Here is a 22,800-nt window from a genome sequence, read left to right as displayed (position 1 = left end):
GATCTATCAAACATATCAAAAGCATCACGATATTTCCCTTCATCTCTCTCGTCAATCCCACCGCTCAAGCTTCATTGAAGACCCCATGTTCAAGGTGGACAACCCCATGTGCTCGGTCTAGCTCACCTTTATTACCCTCTTGATGTATTTGTTTGAAGTGGAAAAAGATTGTTTATGATTGGAAAATACAATTTTTGGTAGAATACCAAGCAAAACAAGGCCATACAAGATTTCAAGGTTACATACCAAGTTAATGATAACAAGGAGTGACACAACATACAGAGATAGCTCCTAGACACAATGCTCTTTGCTCCCGTATTCATAGCTCACATTCCCTGTTCCATACTTCGTATGCATACCTATTTTCTTTAGCATGCATCTCACTATCATTTGCATATGTATTTATTTCTTTTGCATGACTTTTCCTTGTATTTGAAATGCAATGTCTAGTAGAAAGTAAACTTATTGTTTACTTTCGCCACACTTGGTTTTTATAGGCATTAGTAGACAACAAGAAAAGGTGTAAAGATATAAAAAGGCAAAATCTATAAAGCTGCAAATTATCATTTTTCTGATATAATCTCCACCATAAAAGTCAAACAACAAGGACTGGTGTTCTTCCTCTTCAAGCCCATTTCATTGACATGCTAAATTTGATGATAGACAAAACGTCTCCAAACTAAATAACAAAATATCTTATTCAATTTTAACAACTAGTAACAATAGCATATTCCCATCATGGGTCCAATGATGTCTACTCGAGTAAGTGAACTCATGAAGAGGATATTGTACACTATTATATCCTTGATATGTATCCCTCCACAATAGCGCACATACAACACATGAACATCCAAAAGCTAGAAGACCTTATGTCAGCAACATACCGTATGCATGTAGAACAATAGACCATTCTATTGCCTGGATTATTTCCCGACTTTTAGACAATGGCAACAAGGTTCTTTGTTCTTGGATTGCATTAGCATTAAACTAAGTGCTCAAGCAAACTCTTGATTCACAAAAATCTCATTTGATAGATGCGCATTGTTGCCATTCATACTTGGCTTCCTATGCAGCACTTACTTTCATGCACACCAACTCACCGTAAAGAAACAAGCAAATTTACAAACATTCAGTCCAAGAGGAGTAACATGTGTAAGGATTGGAGCATGCTTGGAGATGGCAAGAAGATAACAAGCATTGTAGATGACATAAAGCCAATCCTTACAATACTTCCTACCTTGAATCCTCCAGTAGACACTTTTACTTCTAGAAAATTTGACCTCGTTTTACATTTTAAAAGGTGATGAGAATTTGTTTTTTCGCAAATTTACGGGCTTTGAGTAACAAGAAGAGTTCCACTATCGTGCACGTTCACTTGGTCATTCCATTGAAAGGAAAACCACGTGCAACTTAGGTTCTTTGGGTAGCCATTAAGCCAAAGGACTTTACTTATCCTAAACAAGGACCAAAACCAGACAACCAATAGTAACAAGGATATTCTTTCTTACTTGAATAACAAACCATCTTTGCATAGGGTTAGTGGGTGTGCTTTTTCTTTTTTCCTCTCTCTCTCTCAGCTTTACTTGTTACCCTAAAAAATAACTCTAGAAAATTTACAAGAGAAAGCTTCAAAACGTATGGGATGACTGGCCTTTACAAAACATTCAAACCAGTTTTCTTCCTTTCTTGATTATAAAAATCTACTATCTTCCCAAATGGAAATTCTCATTTCTAAACAGAGAAAGCAAAAAAGTCTCTCTCTCTCTCTCTCTCTCTCTCTCTCTCTCTCTCTCTCTCTCTCTCTGTGTGTGTGTGTGTGTGTGTGTGTGTGTGTGTGTGTGTGTGTGTAGATACCACATTTCCATGGGGATCCATCAAGTGTTGCTTACTCAATCACTAATGTACACCATCCAACATCTATTTAACAATACTGGATGGAGCCATACTTACATGTAAGTATGCTTGTGTTGCTATTGGCAGAGGAGAATGTATTGTCAACCCTAGCAATATATTCAAAGGGAGAAAAACGAAGGCATTGACCAACTTTGCACAAAGCCGGCTAGAAGCATTAAAAACATTTGTTTCAAGATTTCTCATCTTTCACGACAAAAAGTCTTCATCCTTTAACTGCGAAAACACTAAGGTTTTGGAACTTTTTGTTAAAAAATCACATAAGAACCACAAAGATCTTGTAGTTTATAGAAATTTGTGTAGGCCTACTTAAAGCTAGATTGGTAAAGTGAGCAGATAGAATGTGGTGAGAACTTGAACACACCACAAGTTCAGAGTCACAACTCATATGATATTACCTTTAGTAAAGGTCTTAATTCTTACAATTATGAAGTAAGAGAATAAAGATGCATTAAACTCTATACTTGCATTGTATGCATAAAGACAATAAGAGTTTGCATAAAAGTGATTGCACCTTGCTAGATCTTTTCTCGGAGCCACCATGGGAAAATTGAGAGAATCGAACAAATTTGACTTGGACTATAACAAACCAACTTGTAAATAAGGCAATGTACAAAGGCTTGTATGAAAGTTCTTTATTCAACATGTATTTTGATATGTACGCTTGGATATTTCAATTTGACTTCAAAAAGTAAACCTTAAATATAGCAACCATGGAGTAGGATTTTACTAGAATCGAGCAATCCTTATAGCCAAAACAATGAGCAAAACTTTGACAAGGTACATACTTTAACCAAAAATAGCAAGTACGCACAATATCCAATTATATCTTAAAAACAACCTTGCTATTCCCAATGCGTCCTAAACCCTCATGTTAGAATGGTTATCGATGGAGAGGCCAACGTGAGCCCACCGTGCACATCGCCCGCAATGCTCCCTAATGCATTGTCCAAGGCGCTGAAGAGATATTGAGATGAAAGACACCCTCAACAACCCTAAATCAACATCCCAAACCCACTAGAGCCCACACGGCTCCCTCAACAAGAATCCACCCTTTGTGGCAAATTATGCCAGTACAATGTTTTCTTTTCCTTCGGCATACACCTTCACATATCGAAACTCATGACCAAAACCTGAAAAAAGCATAACTATGCACCTTCCCTACTTGCATATGACTTTGATTGAAGTTATACACAAAGTCCTCACTCAACATACCACGCCCACCCGCCACCCATGCATACTGACAGCCAGCACGGGCCGGTTATGTACATTGTGTATATGCATGTCCTCAGGGTGGCACACAAAAAAAAGTCACATATTGCCTCCCAACAAGCATAGAACACTTTCAAGTGCTCCATGTACACACTAAAGTCCTCGAGGTGGCCCACATCATTTCTCAAAGACAAGTCGCATATTGCCTCTCCAACAAGCATAGAACACTTTTAAGTGTTCCACGTACACACCTTAGCTTCTTATAGACACCCTTGTGTATTGCATTCCATACCAATGTTCATAAACCCACAAAAAGTTAAGCAAGAATATGCTCTAAAATACCAAATGTATATTGCATCTAGCCATACACATAACAGCCAAGTGTTGGGTAGGGCCAACTTGTGGCACCCTATGGGAAGAGATAAATAATGAGATGGTTCAATAGCAAGAGGTGCAGGCTCTCTAACCAATAATTATAAAACACTAAGCCTATTTAAAAGGCTATTCTCTAATGAAGCATATGCATTTTGACTCTATCATTGTGTCTATACTCTCTCTTCTTATGCTCTTGCCCCCGGCATAGCCTAACCCAAATCTTCATCTCTCTAACCCTAACCCTAACACCATGGTTAAGCTAAGGCTTCACCCTCCATAACTAATGTTAAACCATTGGTGATTAGGGAGCACGCTTCCGCAACTAACCCAATAAGTGGCATCAGAGCCGACGGTTCGTACTTAAGCCTACCGCTCAACTAATCCCTATTTGCATTACCTTTCTCAATAATCACACTCACTAATCACCACTTGGGAGCGAGCATGCTCCACTACCCTTTGGCGATTAAGTGAGGAGGAATTAGCATTTAGCATTTTGAGCAAAGCTTCGTAAATCAATGGCTTGAATCAACTTCAAGCTTGTGAACCTTTGTTCTCTAGTTTTTTTTTTTTTCATACGTGCATAGCAACTCAATTGTGTGTGTGCACGCGCGCGTGTGAAGCATCGGGGCATTCAAGGCCTACTTGACCTCCTTTCGAATTCACACACTATCCTTGAGGCTAGGAACCTCCCCAAAATAAGGGCAACGGAAGTAAAAGGACGCCCATATGCGATAGGAGAGCCCGGCGAATCTCAAGTAGTACTATCATGCAAATTTCATTAATTTTTTGCCTTCGAACGCACACTGGCTGGCGTGGCAACAAGGACTTCTTGACCTTCCAGTGACTCTCCCTACGCACCAAGGGCATCGACGGTGAACTATTCTTGATATGTATGATTTACACAATCTCAAGATTGTGCACAAAGCTCTTTGTAAAAGATATCCAACACACATGCATACATGCACCACACACACGAAACTCGACACTACCACTAAATGTGGAAAGACCTTCCCTATAAGATACACAAATGCACAAAATGAAACGTATGCATGCCATGCACCATCAACGACAAAGATTGCACCCTCTACAAATCGGAACAAACGACATCAACAAAATGACATGATGAAGATACATGACAATGACATCAAATGAAGCCAACGATATGAAGATGAAGAAGACGACAACAAAATGAAGATGATTTTGAAGAGGACACACATGACGACCTCTTCACACAAAATGAATGAATGAACGAAAAATTTTATACTATGTAAGACTACTATTGAATCTACTAAGTCCCACTTATGAACCATAGCTATGACTTCGATAGACAATCACTACGATGTATCATGGGACATTGAACCATGATCGATGAATCCGTTGAGAATAGCCACGATGTATTTAATTGAGAAGAGTGATGTGTTAAATCAAGCGAGAATCGTCATGATGTATCAAGTAGATGAATCATGTTACCTAGGAGTGCACCATGACATAAACAATTGAACCAAACCACATGAAATCTTTATAAAACCCCAAGTTTGGCTAAAGGGGGCACTTGTTAAGGTAAGCCCAACTAGTGGGACCATATGGGAATGCCCTCTAACCACCTAGGAAGAGATAAATGATGAGATGGCCCAATAGCAAGACTCTCTAGCCAATGATTGTAAAGCACTAAGCTTATTTAAGAGGCTATCCTCTAATCAAGCATATGCACTTTGACTCTATCATTGTGTCTGTACTCTCTTTATGCTCTTGCACTTGGCATAGCCTAACCCTAATCTCCATCTCTCTAACCCTAACCATAACACCATGGTTAAGCTAAAGCTTCACCCTCCAAAGCCTAATGCTAAACCATTGGTGATTAGGGAGCACACTTACGCAACTAACCCAACACCAAAAGATTTTTCCTTTTATGTAAGAGCGTACGTGCTCACAGCTTGACACACATACATCTTGCCCCTATATCATAGACATAGAATTGCAACCTTTCACTACAACATATTCATCTTTCAAAGAATAAAGATCAGGCATGTCAAAACCATCACTATCAAGGGAGGCTTCACATTACACTGATTTTCCTTGTCCAAAGCACATTTTCTCACACATTTGTATCCAACACATAGTAACACATCACTCATAGTGTCACCCATACATCCTACCTTTCCTTGCATATAAACTCGTCATAAATGGACACATGATAAGCCATATGGCAAAACTTTCAAGGAGCATATCATCTTTTCTTACTTCAAAAACCTTCTCACAATTATATGCTTTATCCACTAGTAACCAAATAAACCACAAGCTAAAACATAGGCTTGACTTAACATAATATCATGCACACCTTTAGAATTCAAATCAATGACATGAAATTCATGTTCCATAAAGTCAAACTCACCCCTTGAGTTCATATAAGCACCTTCAACACAATAGTCTATGCCACGATCGTCAACCATAGCCATATCATCAAACAAGCCATATATTGAAACACGCTCACCATCAATCACAGCATATAGTATAGGAATCCACAACACAAAGATTACCCAAATCAATATCTTGATCCTTCATACAAGGGTCCATATCACTATCTGCACTTGAACCTACACCACAATTTTCAATCAAATCTTTCGTATCCTTTTGCATACTATCACAATCTACATTGTTTGCATCGAATATAAACACATTCTTCATTCTCTTTAATATTATGCATGACATGAGACTTCATCCACATCTATTCGTTTCCCTTACATGCATTGGTGTCATTCTTGTCTTGATCTTCTTTATAGCATGCCTCTAGCTTCCACAAGTCATAATCCTCGTACACCTTTCCAAATGATATTGGTCCCACTCAAAGTTCAAGTTGATAATATGCCCCACCTCACCCTTATGCATGTGTTGTCAAACATTATCTCTTGCTCGCTCCACAAGTAAGCATACTCATCAACAAACCTTTGTTTTCCATTGGTAAGACCTTTGCTACACTCAAAAAAGAGTTTATTTTTCCTTGACCATCCTCCACATATGTCATACATAGTATCATCTATAACATGGTTTTGAATAACTTGTAAGAGCGCAAAAGTCATATTACATGAAGAGCAATCCTTGTTTCTTGTCATCCTTAAGTCCACAAACTTCCAATACATTATCACATGCGTTCAAGTATCTTCTTAGTGATCCAAACCTTGAAAAATCATCTTTCAACCACAATTAATAAAGGCTAGCTTTGATTCCCAAGTGGATGCAGCCTAGCAAGCAAAATAGCAAATACCGCTCTCAACCTCCTCTGTGGGGGCACCCAAAAATGTAGCAAATAAAGGGGGTGGCCTCTATAACACTTTCAATATCAGCAAAGGAAGAAAGAGGAAGAGATACAAGCACTCTCAAGTGATGAATGCAAACCTTAACTCTTTGAAAGCCACTCACACAACCAGGGTAAACTCTAACTAGCCTTGTTCTTATGCCCACACTACTATGCTCACACCTCCCAATGAATCCCCAAATCATGACTTATCGAAGACAAGTCGTTGTAGACTATGGCAGTGCATTGTTTTCTTCTCTTTGTTCCCACACCTTCACGTATGAGAACTTATAACCAAAGCCATAAAATAGTTGAAGTACGCACCCCCTTACTTGTGTAAGGCTTTTAAGTTGATTCATAAACAATCTCCACTCAATAGCACGTCCATGCAGCTGTCGCCATGCATATTGACATGTGGCACACATTGCTCATGTACACTTTGTACATGCATCGTAAATGTAGGAGTAAGGCTTTCAAAAACATCAAAAGGCATCCACTTAAGTTCTTGGGGTGACCCACATCATCTGTCAAGAACGCATCACGTCTCATCATGAGGTAGGCCCCAATTGCACTAGCCTGTGCCCGTAGTACAGGGTAGCATCCATACGGATCACATCGACAGAAAGGATGCCAAAAACAAGGTGGTCATTTAATAGAAGATTCTTCTAGCTAAAAGAGAGAGAAGAAGAAGAAGAAGATGATGATGATGATTTTAACGTCGTAGGAAACTATCCCGGGAGGAGAGAGAGAGAGAGAGAGAGAGAGAGAGAGAGAGGGCCGGCCGGGGGGGGGGGGACTGGGGGCTGCTTTTTGTCAGATTATTAAGCTTTTTGGCTGAGGACAGAATTTTGTGCACCACTCCAAACCTAAACTTCTCTTTATATCAGTGTGTGTCCTTTTCGCAGGTTCTCTCACTATGGCTAAGCCTTGCCCATCTGTGCATGCTATTTTCAAGGTGGCTTTAAGGACTCCTGGGATGTTAATTTCCATGATTAGAGTACAAATGCACGTACAAGAGGGGATGATACAAGAGCTGTGAACACCGTTAATAGACAATCTTGTATCCAGCTGTTGTGAAATAGGAAATATCCACCAGCACAGGGCGCATACATACATAAGAACATACACACATCTCTACATGTATGTGTGTGCATGTGTATGTGCGCACGTACACACGTCTCTACATGTTTGTATATGCTTGTCCATGGCACAAACAAATTAGCACAAATTACAAAGATCCATAATGTTAAGCCTCCTCTCTCTCTCTCTCTCTCTCTCTCTCTCTCTCTCTCACACACACACACACACACACACACACAAGTTCACGCATCATACATTACACCACATATGTTGCCTATAACTACAAAACCATCTTCTTCTCGAATGAGGGAACCGCACCCACAGTCACATGGTAAAGCCAGGGTGCGATCTGCACTGTTGCCTCCATATGGCTCAACTCTCTGTCTCTATGATGGGGCACAGGCAAGTAGTCTCCCCTATGCACTTTTAAGCCCCCAGCACATTCACAAGCCTGAGTGTCACACCCTACTTGAGTGCTCAGCTTTTGATCACATTAGAGCTTGCTTCCCTACGTTTTCAGCCATGAGCTTTCCCTACATACATTCCTCTCCCAATCACGATGTGGGCTTTCGATTGCGGTGCTCATTTCCACAATCCTTAAGCATCAAGAGTCACTTATCAGCTCCACACAGCATAGAATATATATTTCTTCTAGTCCCATAGATTATATTTGACCTCCGAGGATGATAATGGAACCTCTCTTTTTTTTTTTGGGAATAAAATTAGGGCTTTGACCCTTTGCATTACATAAAATCGACAAAAAAAAAAAACTTTTTTTCTTTTCGGGGGGGGGGGGGGGGGGGGGGGGATTCTGTGTACGGAAGAGACCTTTGGAGATGCTCAATGGGCTATCATCCCAAAGGGAGTACAAAAGTGAGATATAACAATGCGAGGGATATCTGAAACTCAAGGTGACCTGTAGGATGAGTGTAAAATGAACCACTGGGGAGGTGCATAATGCCATGTCATGTGACGAGGGTCCTGAATAAGAAGAACTGTAGATCGTGCCCATAAGACCTCTCTCTCTCTCTCTCTCTCTCTCTCTCTCTCTCTCTCTCTCTCTCTCTCCCAAAAAAAACCACCTTAAAGACACATCAAACATTAGAAAGGTCCATAAAAATTCAAAACTCTTAGTGGATCATTGTGCAAGAATTTCTTACCGAGGTTTCAAGCTGTGAAAAGGGCGTAAACTTTTCTATAAGAACACATCCCATGCACCCCAGCATTGAGCCAGCAGATGTCTTCACGCGAGCTCTTAAGGGAAGTCTATTCCAGTTGTGAGGTTGAAAGCCAAGCAAAGCTCTATCACCTGAAGATGACATTTCTTGGTTTAATCATCATGCCAGACATTTTGCAAGCATATATGAAGTATGAATCACATCAAACCTTGAAATATGGAATAATACTATGCAAGTGTGCAGTTTCGACATGCAAAGAATCAAATTCAAAAGCTATCCTTAGCCCTTGAGCACGCTTCCAGAAACATTGCAATAAAAGGTTTTGCGTAGAAACACCCGCTAGGATTAGGCTATGTTTGTTAACTGACAAATATTATGAACCTTTGCCATGTTACCAGTCAAAATTGCATCTAAATGATTGCAATGCTCCACACATTAAGAATGTTTTCCGTCTGCTCCATAGATAGGGAATGACGTGGGAGGCGGGCTCTTTTCCTACTATCGACAGTTAAACGCCAGCGCAGGTAAATCAGTTGCACAAGCGGGTCACCAACTTAGATTGTCACAGTTCCTCGATCTCATCTTCCAGCCCCATTTAAACACCCACAAGCTCATATAAAGCAAACCGCACCCTGCCCGCCCCGCCCCGCGCCCAGGTAACGAAGCTAAAGTTAAGCTGGCCCAGTAGGGTATCTCCCAGGACGACAGAGGCAACCTGCATACTGCACGCAACTGGTTCCACTAGAAAGGGCTCAATACCAAATCACTTGAAAGAACTTGCACACAGAACCTTCCCATAAGGCATATCGCAACAGTAACTGAACTCTCATATAACGGTCGTGCCGCAAGGCAATGCTTTCTCCGCGGCTCTTTTTCGCAAGATAATCACATGAGCTAAAACAATCTAATAATGATGTATGAAGCAGCTCACATCTCTTACAAGGAAACACAATTTTAAGTAGAACTGGATGAGTTTCCAGGGTAGTCAATAACTAAAAACCTCTTCTGCATGGTCCAAGCTAGAAATTAACAAACTAACTTCTATATGTTCTAATTCCAGCAATTAATACTAGCTTTGCAACATCTTTTGCTCACAGATAGCCTTCATATGTCACAGCTTAATGCTAGAATGCTTTAAGCAAGAACTCTTTACTGTTGAAGGCATTGTCCGCTTAATGATCAAGAAACATAGCCCTTCCTTCCAAATTTCACCAAGATGGTAGTGAGTCTACAGGCAACATGTTACTTGAAACCCCTCTGTCTAAAAAGGCAGGTAGAGTTGCATAATTTTCCTTATATTATATTCTACGTTCATACTTCACAGAACTCTCATCTCATGAAAGCGCTTTAAGACTACTGAAACTTAATGTGATTTCGCAAACGCTATGTGTTTCTATGCTCTCATCTCTTTGCATTCTGAATATCCCCCAGCACTGGCCAAAAAACAAGGCATCCACTAGCTTCATCACTGTGCCTGCCCAAATCGTTGTTCTTAGCATCTCTACACAGATGATTAAAACGAAAAAGAAATCCCTACAAAGAGTTTAATACCCAACAAGGTTACAAAAAGCATTCGCATTTAATGACTTGCCCTGGGTCCAAACCCCATAACTCGACTCTGTATTCCCACATCAAGGCAGACATTACTAATGCACCAGACCTTCACTGGGAAGAAGTGCATGACCCCATTGCATGAAGAGACACAAGCAAGAAGCACACTTTACATTCACAAACATACGTGGAGAGCAATCCTAAACCAAGAACAGCATGTCGAGACTTCCTCCTCCACAGGTCCAGACTCCGGACTTGCTATGTCTACTGACAATGTGTGCAAATAATTGGTGCCCAATTCATTCTTAAGTTTAGCCTCAAATTAAAACAAATGGAGCCCAACGCAGACAAAGACACCCAGCAGAAGACAAACTCATTTTAATAAGATTTGGCTAAAAATCAAGGTTCATGAACCAAACAAGCAAGCTCAAGGAATTGATCTTGCCTCTCCTGTTCTTTGTGATTCAGGTGTATAAGTAGCATCCAACCCAGATGTCTCAGTTTTCAAGGCTATTGACCCGAAACCAAGTGAATCCATCCCGCAATAGGGTGCATAAGCTATTGGCTGTGGCATTGGTCGCTCACCGATATCCTTTGGTGGAAACCTGAAATTCGGCCCAAAATGGAACCTCACTACACAATCTGGATCATTGGGAAGTGTGTACATGGAGGCAGCCGGAAAATATCTACCCGCATTAATATCTTTAAATGCGGTACCTTGAAATACTCCATTTCTGAAAAAAGCAATCTCACTTCCTGCATGACATACATTCAATGATATCAGGATCTTAAAGCATTAAATGTGCGCTCTCTCTCTCTCTCTCTCTCTCTCTCTCTCTCTCTCTCTCTCTCTCTCTCTCTCTCGTCTGCAAGAAACCCTAGCAAAAACCTCTTCATCTCCTGCTGCATCGACCTCCCTCTGGGCGAGGAACTGCCCTGCAGGGGGGTCCAGCTCCAGCCAGCGCCACCCTGCATCAGCCAGCACTGCCGCGTCACTGCGTCAGCTTCCCATGTTCATTCTCACGGGCTCCTTCCTTCCCAAGTTCGTTCTCGTCACGGGCTCTCCTTTGAGTTTTATCTCCCCGACCTCCAAGCTTACTCACACACAGTCTAAATATTAAGAGGCCTTTCCCACACCGAGACTACTGGCAACCCATCCTTGGGTGCATCTTCTGAGCAGCAGCCATGGCCAACTCGGGCTTCATTCCGTGGCAAGCTCACCTTCGCAGGGGTTGTAGCAACACCCCCAAAGCAGGACAACATCATCGGTCTTCAAAATGAAGTAGAAAAACTTCGCAAGGAGAATGATGAGCTGAAGCAAAGACTTGCTGCCATTGAGGCCCGGCTTGCCACAATGGAAAACTGCAAGAAAGAAGCTATGGAAGAGGTGGAAGTCAAGTTCAATAAAACAAAGGTGGAAGTGGAGACTACCCTCAGAAAGGAGGTCGAAACTCAAGTGAAGGAGGTCATCTTTCGCAAGGTTGAAGACCGTGTGGCATCCACGCTGCGCGAACGACAACGACAAGAGGACAAAGCCCTCAATGTTCACATCGGTGGGCTCCCCAGTGACTGGAAAGGGGAGGGGGATCTCAAGTTTCACGAGTGTTTTGCCCGTATCTAAGCAATAACCCACTTGGTACAATGGGATCCAGCAACAATCACCTCTCTTACACATGAGCATAGCACCAACCACGCAATCCTCACTTTCAAGACCAAGGCGAATCAAATCAAACTCCTTGAGCAATCAAGGCTTCTCAAGGATACTAAAATTTGGTTTGCAAAAGATCTCACACCCGTCCAATTCAAACTAAAGAAGGCATAACTCCAGAAGATGCAAAAAGCACGCACAACAGGGAAATGGACAGTCTATTGAGGAGGTAAAGCCATTATTCAGAAGTTTCGAACTCCCAAGCCGGCTCCCTCCTCACCTTCCCCTTCTTAGTTTTGTTCATCTTAGCTTTTCTCTTTGACACCTCTCTGGACCCTCAGTCCTTAACTGAGATGTATCTCATGATCCTCTTGTTTAGAAAAACCCCTTTGTAAAGTTTTGATTTCGGTCCCATGGGTCATATCTGACCTCCGCGGACGATAATTCTCTCTCTCTCTCTCTCTCTCTCTCTCTCTCTCTCTCTTTAAAATACTCATCTTCTCGAGAGTGTGTGTGTGTGTGGGGGGGGGGGGAGAGGATGGGGAGGGGTGCGCCAATAAAAAGAGGAAAATGGTATAATCTTTCTATCACCCAAGTGTGGTAGATTGGTTATGCCATTTCCCTCTTGAATAACAGGTCTTGAGTTCAACTCGCCTCGTCGGATAAATCTTTAAGGTCTCTTGGGATAGTTTCCTACGACGTTAAAATACTATTCTTCTTCTTCTTCTTCTCTCTCTCTCTCTCTCTCTCTCTCTCTCTCTCTCTCTCTCTCTCTCTCTCTCTCTCTCTCTCTCTGCAATGAGGTTAGCTTCACTAGAAAAAGTATCAACTAAACCATCATCCTTGTGAACAATCACATCATTATCATCCAAATCATCATGCTTGTGAGTAATCACATCTTGATCATGCAAATCATCATGCTCGTGAACAATCACACCTTGATCCCGCAAATCATCATGCTTATCATTATCATGCAATCATGTGTGCTTTGGAAAAGAAGAAACTGAGAGAGTCTCCTTTTCCCGAATCTCTTGCATTTGTGCCTGCACTTGAGAAAAGAATCGCAACAAGGCGGCTTTCCTTTCGTTGTGCTCATGCTCTATGGCTGCCATTCTTTCTCTGTGTTCACGCTCTATTTCTGCATTTCTTGCTTTGCGTTCTAACTTGTTGTCCATCATCATCTTGTCGAAAGCTGCCATAGGATCTAGTGCAATCTTTGGCGTAGATGGGGAAGGGGGAGGGTCGGACAAACCTCCTGGTGGGAAAAATTCTTCTTCACCACCCTCATGCTCATCACCTCCATGCGAAGTATCCATGCCGCTTCGGTTGATGACCATCCACTGAAGTTTTGGGTTCTTAAGTTCATGAGGAACTTGGGTTTTCTTGTGGTTCTTGGGTTCTTGAGGTTCTTGAGTTCTTGAGGTTCTTGAGGGTCTTGAGGTTCTTCTTTCGCTTGCAATCTGTGTTAGAGAAGAATCTTCTCTTCACCCGAGTTCTGCTCTTTTCTACGGGCGTACCCCTTGGCGGCCTTGCGCTCACACCAAGATTGCTTTTTCCCACCTCGCGTCGATTGGCCAACCGCTAAGTGCACGGTCCGCTCTTAATGAGTGAAAAGAGGCTTAAGGGGAGGCTGGACAAGCCCTTTTTTCTTGGGATTCCTGTCACTCTTCAAAAACACAATTAGGAATCGACATGCCCAAGAGGACTTGGGTTACGTGCGACCTCAACAAGCAAAAAGAATTATGTGGTTCTTTCCTTGAGTGATACAGAACCCTGCCAAAGCTCTGATTCCAATGTAGGGTGCAGCGGAAGTGAATGTTGAACTTTGCTCAAGATGAGTGCTCCGAACTGTGCTCAAGGTTCCTTTTACTTACGGAAGGAAGAGCCTTCCATTCCTTTAGTGAGAGTGCAATGGACACAAACAAAGTGGTGAACATTGTGAATGAAGGTGCTAAGACTGAGAAATAGAGAGAAGAATACGACACCAGAATGTTGTCAAACCCTCCTCCGAAGGCCCCACTCTCTATGGCGAGAGCGGTCTCCTATTGATTGCACAAATCTCTACAATGCTTGGACTTGCCGACGATGTCGACGATGACGAGACGGGCTGAAATCCGAAAATGCTAAGGGCTGAAATCTGCAAATCTTTATCTGCTGAATTCTGACTCTATGTCGTTGACGATGTCAATGGCAACAATACGACGACGACACGCTGAAAACGCAGATGCTGAAATCTGCGTTTTCCGTGCTGAAACTGCAAACTTCGCGGGATCTGACCGTGCGGCGAGGATCTGTTGCGGGAAGGTGAGATATGCGAGGTTCGGGACTTCTTCTGTAGGTTCTAACTGCTGAAAACTGAGAACGCTGGTCTATGGGCTGATTCTGTTGCGTGATCTGCAAAAACGCTAGGGTTGAAAATGAGTCTTGCTATGGAAATCTGTTGTCTTGTGTTGTCGCCGGGGCCGATTTGCTCAACAAAAACGCCAGGGCTGGTCTTGATCCAAAAACGCTAGCTTCTCTGCTGTGATGCAAAAGCGCTAGAGCATCTTGGGGGTCCTGCTGAGAAGTTGCCTATTCAGCAAGTGCTCCTGCTGCCTCTTCTGCCAGAAAGTGCTAGCGCTAGGTTTCTTTATATACATGCTTGGCTAATTTGCCCTACCGAGTTCCCAACAAAAGTCACTTAAAAATAGTAAGTGAAAAATGTCAAACATAGGGAAAATAGGTCTATGCACTGTTAAAATGCTCCTGATGGGTTCTGACTGAAATCTGATGGTCATGCTGCGTGCAACTAGAGGATATGTGTCACGTGACACATCCAACCCTATGTGTTCGTGGACAAGCTACAGCATGATCAGGGTTCAGTCAATCCAATCAGTCTAGATTAGAAGTGATCTGGCACTTTTTGTGAGTCTATTCGTAGACCGTGCATGCCCAGTCACTTAGCATAGATGCATATCCTCTGGTTGCACACAGCATGATCATCAATATTCCCTTCAGAATCCATCAGATTCAGTGAGGGGAATTTTCTAGTGCATTTAGTCTATGTTTCCTATTTTTGACATTTTTCACTTGTTATTTTTAAGTGACTTCCCAACAAAAGTAGGTAGGGCAATTTTGCTAAGTTTGTATATAAGCAAACTAGAGCTAGCACTATTTGGCAGAAGAGGCAGCAGGAGCACCTGCTCAACAGGCACCTTCTCAACAGAACCCCAGCAGAACCCAAGGACTCTAGCGTTTTTGCTCCTCAGCAGTTTGGCTAGCGTTTTTGGACCAAACACCACAGATCAGCCAGCGTTTTGCATTTGCAGAGCCACGGCGACAAGACCACGGCAAATCAGCCTAGCGTTTTTGCATTTGTAGAACCTTGGCGACAGAAACACCATTTTCAGCCCTAGCGTTTTTGCATCTGCCAACAACCTCAACGTTTTGCAGATCTATCGCGACAGAATCAGCCCTAGGATCAGCGTTTTCAGTTTTCAGCAGTTAGACATCGCAGTTCAAGTCCCGAACCTCCAGATCTCACCTTCCCGCAGCAGTTCCTCGCTGCACGGTCAGTTTCCGCAAGGTTTGCAGTTTCAGCCCGGAAAACGCAGATTTCAGCATCTGCGTTTTCAGCGCGTCGTCGTCGCATCGTCGTCATCGACATAGAGTCAAAATTCAGCAGATAGAAGATCGCAGATTTCAGCCCTAAAGTCGTCGTCATCATCACCGTCGTCGTCATCAGCATAGTCCAAGTTGCATCAGTCCATTGCATGTGCATTGTACCACTTTGTGCAATCAAAAGTAGACCACTCTCGCCGACGAGAATGGGGCCTTCGGAGGAGGGTTTTACAAACTCTCGGGTGTCGTATCTCTCTTCTCTCTCTTTCTCTCAGTCTCATACACTTGCACGCACAGTGTCCATTCACTTTGTTCGTGATCATAGCACTTTCCATTAAGACATTAAGAACGCAAGGCTCTCCCTTCCATAAGAACTAAAAGGAACCCTTGAGCACAGTTCGGAGCACTCATCTTGAGCAAAGCGCAAACAATCATTCCGCTGCACCTAACAATATGCATCTAATCTAAGTGTCTGGTCATGCACGGTTTGCGAACAGACTCACAAAAGTGCCAGAACACTTCCTAAGCTATACTAAATGGACCCTTGCACCCAGGCATCACCGGCAACGTCCTCTTTGCGGTTGAAATCTGCAGCAGCATCTTCTCCTTGCAAAAACTAGTCTTCTCTCTGGGAGTGGGCGTGTGATGCTTTTATAGCTCCTTGGCCACGGCAAAGATAGCAGAGCACTGCTGCCTGCGTAGAGACCACTTTTTTTTTTTTCCTGCCAGAGAAAGAGAGAGAGAGAGAGAGAGAGAGAGAGAGAGAGAGAGAACGATGGCTGATTTTTACTGTTTCATTTAATCATAGGCTGCCCACTTATTAAGTGGGCGGCCGGTCACCTTTAAAAATGGTCTGAATCTGCCCAAAAACTCAATAAAACCTTATAAGTTCAAAACAATGCTTTCACAGCACTTCCCAGACGTCCCTGGATGCAATCACATGCACAGTTGCAATGCTCCTCGCGGGAAAGCATCTGCTTTACCGAAAAGCAATCCCGCTTTCTCAGAAAGCATCTGTTTTTCCTCAAAGTTTCCTCTGAACCCATCTATATTCAAGTGCTTGCTTTTCCTTGTGCACAATTCTAACACAGTTCGGAATTTCCTCTCGACTAAGGATATTCCCTTTCCGATGCACCCGTCACCCACCTTGTGACGCATCACGTATACCCATCACCTAGTCCTTTCCTACCGAACTTACGGTACAATCTCCTTCGCGATGCTCTATGTCACCCATCCTATGACGCATCAGAGACGTCCGTTCCCGGATGGTCGGATACTTCTTTCCGCATCTCCCTGTCACCCATCCGATATGACACATCGGAAGTACCCGTTCCTGATGGCCTTACAGATATTCCCATTCTCAATGCTCCCGTCATTACTCTAAATGACGCACTAGGAATACTCTGTACTCGGATGTCTCCAGTGAGAAAAACCCTCTCACTTAAAATTCCAATAATTCATTTAGAATTATTTTTCTTGGTGTTCCAAGCAAGAAAACCCTCTCACTTATAAATCCAATAATTCATTTAGAATTATTTTCCTGTCAGATAAAGTCAATTTAGCAACATCCCTCTCACTTATAAACAGTTGTCCTCAACTGTAGAGATCCAACTGAACTACCAGGGAGAAACCAGAAAGATTCCAAATCTTCCTCAATGGTGAGTTGAGCTAGTCCTTTCTCAAAAGAGAACTTAAAAATTAGATTAATTAAGAATTCAATAATTCAATACTTACCTTACCGATTCATGTCCTTTCTTTAGTAACTCGAGGATATCCTTCACCAATCATCAAAGTAACGAGCCACGTAAGAACTCATCATTCACGTCTTTCCGAGAATTTGTTAACTCAATTCCACCTTCTCAATCCCGAAAAGAATAATCCTCCTAGAAAATCAATCTAGGTCTCTGTCCTTGTGCATAACCTTGCGCTATTAGTCCTGAGGATATTAAACCTCTTGTGTCCTCCCGCATAATTAAGCTCTTGTGAATCTTCCTGTGACAGACAAAGTGTGCCGTCTTGCCAAAGTAAGTTCTTATTTCAAGCCTTTGCTTTGCGTAGGCCAATTGTTCTGATCCGAAGATCTCTTGTGCATTGCCGCACGTCTTTCCGCTTTTTTTTCCTCCAGATCCAAAGTTTCCTTATCCGAGACTCTGTTAACTGGATTCTGTCTTCTCAAATTCAAGAAGAAAAATCTTCCTAGAAATCAATCTAGGTATTTGTCCTTGCACATAATCCTGCGTTGTTAGTCCAGAGGGTATTAAACCTTGTGTCCTCCCACATAGGGAATGCCCAAGTCACAGAGCAATAAGCTCGATGTCTTTCTTTCACAAACAAAGTCTGCGATCACATTAAAGAAGGTTCTTTTTCCGGGCCGTCGCTCAACGTAGGCAGATGGTTCCAATCCAAAGATTCCTTGTGTACAGCGGCAGTTCTTTCCAATCTTTTCCTCTTGCGAGTTATTACCACCAGCAGTGTTTTTCAGACACGCATTAGAGTCTCTCCCCTGCAAAACCATAAAAAATGATTCACCTTGCAAGCATCAATGACAACTTGTAAAATCTTAGGCAGATAAAATTCTAACCAAACCATTCTGTGAACATAAGTTCAAACTCGGCCCCCACTTAAGGGCGAACCCGCTTTAGATCTCAATGATGTTCTCCCATATGTGGTTAAGATTATTACCATTTTAAAACAGTTGGCGAATTATACTCTTACGAACATAATTGTTCGAATTTATTCCAACAGCGTGTAAATGCTACTTGACCTGCTCATGGAGAAACATATACCGCAACCAAAAGTTGCTGCTGTGATGGTAAAAGCACATAACATACTCAATGATCAGCGACCATTAGAAAACCTCTTCTCCATAGAGAAACTCAAATGTCTTCTAACGAACACATCTCAAATAGAGATTCTCGTGTCAGAATATCCTTGCGCGCAAAAAGGCGCTCAAGAGAGTATAACAAACTCCCGTCTAGTTCCTGAAAAGGAAGTTGGTTCATCTCATTCAGTTCAACAGAAAAAAAAATCGATTGGTAGATGACCAACCCTGGCATAGGTCTGTATCTTCGTGTGTTATCCATGTACCCAAAGGTGTACATAATTCTTAAGTTGTTAAAGGCTCCCCAAAGGTGTACACTGCATTAGCGGAGTACAACAGTTTGCTACACTGTTTGTGACGGCACTTTACCATGGACATCTCTCGGCGGTCGTGACACCCCAAACTACTGCTACACTCATGGACTATCCTTCATTGGACATCGCAGTAGACATCTTCAACATTTACCTCACATCTTCGGCTTCATGCGTTTTGTTCAGCATCAGGTGCTGAGAGGGGGTGTTAGACTTACACCACTACTGCTTCACAGGTCTAGGGCATGCATGTAGCCCTACCTCCCCTTAGGCACCTATTTATGGGGCTAGGGGGGTACTCACTTCCATCATCTAGTTATTGTGTATTGGGTCTTCAACTCATGGTAGTCATGCGGGGCTGATCTCCCCCTGTTCACCGTATCTTGTGTTTGTGGTCTCCTATCTCTCTCTCTCCTCTCTCACGTGCACTCACAAAACTTCCCCTTCTACTCCTACTATACACGAGCATAAGCATCACTCCCAAATATCCGAAAATGGGAAGACGTCAGGCTTCTTAGCAAAATCAACTTCGAATGAAGTCTTGCCGTGAATCGAAGAGGTTGGAGATCGGTTTATGATATGAATGGTAAATTGACATGGGAGGAGCTTGTTCCCATGGGGTTGGCAAACCAAATTGCCTAATCTCCCCAAAAGCCCCACAACCCAACAAAATAGGGACTAAAACTGGAAAACATAGACATGGGACCCGTAGAGAGAAACCATTGACACACGGTATCTCAGAAAAGCACCCTAGACCTAGAGCCGCCAAGAGGCAAACTATATGACACCACTAGCAATACAGGGTGGACAAGACAATGGTGCAAACAGGTCAAAAATGAGAAAAATATCTCATAGGCCAGGGACAGCAACAAAACAGCCCTCGCTCCCTATTTTCAGCCATTGGGAAATATTGAAGGTACTAGACACTAGCAACTCCGCCACGACCAGCCAGAGAGATGACAACACATCCTTTTGACTACACTACACACCACACACCATGGTCATCTTCATTGTAAAATTCAGCTCTTATGAGTCATACGAGCTGTTCAGATTTTAGCTTTCTTTCTTGTTTCATGTGCCTATTTGGCACGATGTCCGAAGTGGAATGTATCTGATTTGTCCCTTAGTCCAAGTTTGGCCTCCAAAGGATGATCATATGGTCCCCCCCCCCCCCCCCCCCCCCCCCCCTCTCTCTCTCTCTCTCTCTCTCTCTCTCTCTCTCTCTCTCTCTCTCTCTCTCTCTCTCCCTGCATCCTTTTCCCATTTCATACCTTTTGTGACCATACACCATCCAAACCTTCTTGGAGATTTACCTTCAATTATAAACCGACAAAGAGAAGGATACAATGAGATAGTCACATCGTTTAGCAATGTACCTGGTAGGACTTCTAGAGGATCTTCCTTTTCTTCCAAGATGTACGGTTGTCCTCTATGAGAAACAATGGTTGGCGGCTTTGGAGCAAGCTCTGCACCGTTCGGTAAGTTGATGTAAAAGCCAATAACATCACCTTGCCTATAAGGCTGACCATAGGGTTCTCGAACTGCCATGTGAACCTTGCTTCCATCTACATCTCTATAAGCGTAACTATAGTTATCAAATCCTACGGGCGCTTGAATTTCACCTTTTTGAGTCGACCATCCTAACCTTGTGTGTCCTGACGGTCCCAGATTTTCCACAAGTACTTCAAAATACCATGCTCCCTCGACAACACCACGAGTGGCACGCACCATCCTGTACCCCTTTACGTTTCTTGCGCTTAGTTTGTCATCACTCAACACAATCTTTTCTGCCTTTTGAAGCTCTGAAAGAACCACAGGCAAGCTCGGTCCATCCTCAATCTTTACCTGATGCTTAGTTGCTAAGGTGATACAGACAAAGTCTTCCTTGGAAGAGTTTTCAAGCGTGGCACTCTTTGAATTGGAGTGAGGACCATTTTTGGTGTTTTTTTTCACTCCTTTTCGTGAAGATGTCTTTGCCCACACATTCACAGGCCTCTTCCTAGCTTTCTTGACCACAGTGACCACCTGGCCGTGTCCATTGCTGGGTATAGAGCATAGCCTTCTCTTCTTGTCAGTTTCACCAACCACATCCAAGAGAACAGTAGATGGACCTTCGTCTTCATTGAATGCCTCAGGTGATTTTGCATCTATTGCAGGGGATGCCTCATCAAGTTCGTTTGCAAGATGTAACCTTTCGCAAGGGGAGGATTCGTTTACATCAGATTCCTCTGGATGCCCATCTGCAGGTAACGCAAGGGCAGGTGCAGGTGCAGGTGCATCAAAGGAGGGTGTGACTTCAAGAAAATCGTGTCTATCTCTTGTTTGGACACTCCAAGCTTCCCCTTCGCAACCATAGATTTCACCTTCATCGGCACCTTCGCGGTCATCTTCTGCGCCTAAGGAGCTGCACAGAGATGCGTAAGCAGTAAGATCCTCATTCGCAGTAACTCTTTGCGAGGGTGATGTTTCTTTCATCCTATTGCTCCGTGCCTGCAGAGAATTTCGCGTTTCAGATAGGTTTATACGTAGCTAGCCACACAATCAACTATCTGTGCGTTGGGAAGAGCCGACTTGCTCTTGCCATACAAAAGTAGAGAGAGAGAGAAAGAGTAGGCAGCTCAAGATACAATGAAGACAAGAATTGGCCTGGTGGACACCTCATGACACTAGAGAACACCTCGGTCCTCCAATGCCACATACGTGAACAAGGCAATTGTGGAGAAGAGAGATCACAAATAGTAGAAAGAGACGGGACATCGAAGAAAGGAAGAGAGAGAGAGAGAGAGAGAGAGAGAGGGAGACCGATCTGGTAAAGGCTCTCCATGCTGATAACAAACTCCTCATACAAAGTGACTAAGGGTGGTCTGACATAGAACTCACATGCCTTAATGGATAGAGCCAAGGTACACACAACTGCAATTGCTATTGTCAGCTGCTCCTACACACGAGTCCAATGACTCGACCTCAACAAAGGCATCCAACCCTAAGATGCTCCTCTCCTAACACCAATCTAGATGTGGAGAGAGGGATCTGTGTGCCTCAATGCCAAACATATATGGTTGCCCTCTAGCGGGCTGAATATCTCTCCTCTCATAGGCATGCACCATCAAAAAAAATGGTATGCCTCTACTTGAGATCGTATGCACCAAGATATCATGAAGAGAAAACGCGAAAGCCTACTGCCTCTATCCAACTATGATATGAAATTGCCTGGATGCTACCCACTACTCATGCCAATAACGCTGACCTGCTGCCTACCAAAAACGCTAATGGATGGCAATAGATATGCAGATTTGCCCCCCCGCCCTCGAGTTTTTTCCCATCATCTCATTGTATATTGAGATATTTTAAAAATCACTTATTTGTGAATTTTTCATGAGTATAAAACACCCTTTTTCTATTAGTTTTTCCATGCAAGTTTTTACGTACTTGTGCAATTTACGCCATCATGTTACAGCCACAACTTGTGAAAGTTATTGTAAACAACAAATTTACGATTAAAAACATTGTCAGCAAAGAGCAAAACCAGGGTCAAAGGCCACGATCAAGCAAGTACAAGCAAGGCCTGTGACTTGTAAGACAAAGGTATTTGGCAAGGCCGTCCATCAATTACAATTTCAAAAAGTTGTCAAACATGTTTGCTAGGGCATGGCTCCTAGGTAAATTTTCTACCATTGATGCAGTCAGACAAAGATGGGATCCGCCCATTGTCGGCAAGCATGATCTATCAAAGGTACTTGACAATGAGCATATGCAAGCATTCTTACGCGGGTACGCTTTGTTTTTACCCTTATTGTCGATATTTTTATGCTTCCAATGCG

General features: G+C 42.9%; 1 protein-coding gene across 9 annotated transcripts; it reads right to left on the bottom strand.

Annotated features, from left to right (window-relative positions):
• Positions 1 to 5,780: 5,780 nt before the first annotated feature.
• Positions 5,781 to 21,577, bottom strand: LOC147462761 (protein TRAUCO-like). Of its 9 annotated transcripts, XM_086485410.1 has the most exons (6): positions 20,356 to 21,577; positions 11,317 to 11,355; positions 11,185 to 11,204; positions 11,045 to 11,054; positions 9,031 to 9,179; positions 5,781 to 6,092 (listed from the first exon to the last, which is right to left on the bottom strand). In XM_086485410.1, the coding sequence occupies exons 1-6, from the start codon at positions 21,452 to 21,454 to the stop codon at positions 6,057 to 6,059; spliced, it is 1,353 nt and encodes a 450-aa protein (XP_086341536.1). In that variant the 5' UTR covers positions 21,455 to 21,577; the 3' UTR covers positions 5,781 to 6,056. The 9 variants fall into 9 exon arrangements, 3 of the variants coding, with proteins under 3 accessions (XP_086341536.1, XP_086341497.1, XP_086341528.1); XR_015184612.1 differs by having other exon boundaries at positions 5,803 to 6,092; positions 11,045 to 11,355; positions 20,356 to 21,573; XR_015184618.1 differs by lacking the exon at positions 5,781 to 6,092 and adding an exon at positions 6,100 to 6,468 and having other exon boundaries at positions 11,045 to 11,355; positions 20,356 to 21,573.
• Positions 21,578 to 22,800: the final 1,223 nt, after the last annotated feature.

This window comes from Adiantum capillus-veneris, chromosome 2 (assembly GCF_014529385.1).
Source record: "Adiantum capillus-veneris isolate H3 chromosome 2, ASM1452938v2, whole genome shotgun sequence".
NCBI classification, from domain to species: Eukaryota; Viridiplantae; Streptophyta; class Polypodiopsida; order Polypodiales; family Pteridaceae; genus Adiantum; species Adiantum capillus-veneris.
Note: the sequence above shows the minus strand (reverse complement) of the source record. Positions and strands in the feature narration are given on the sequence as shown.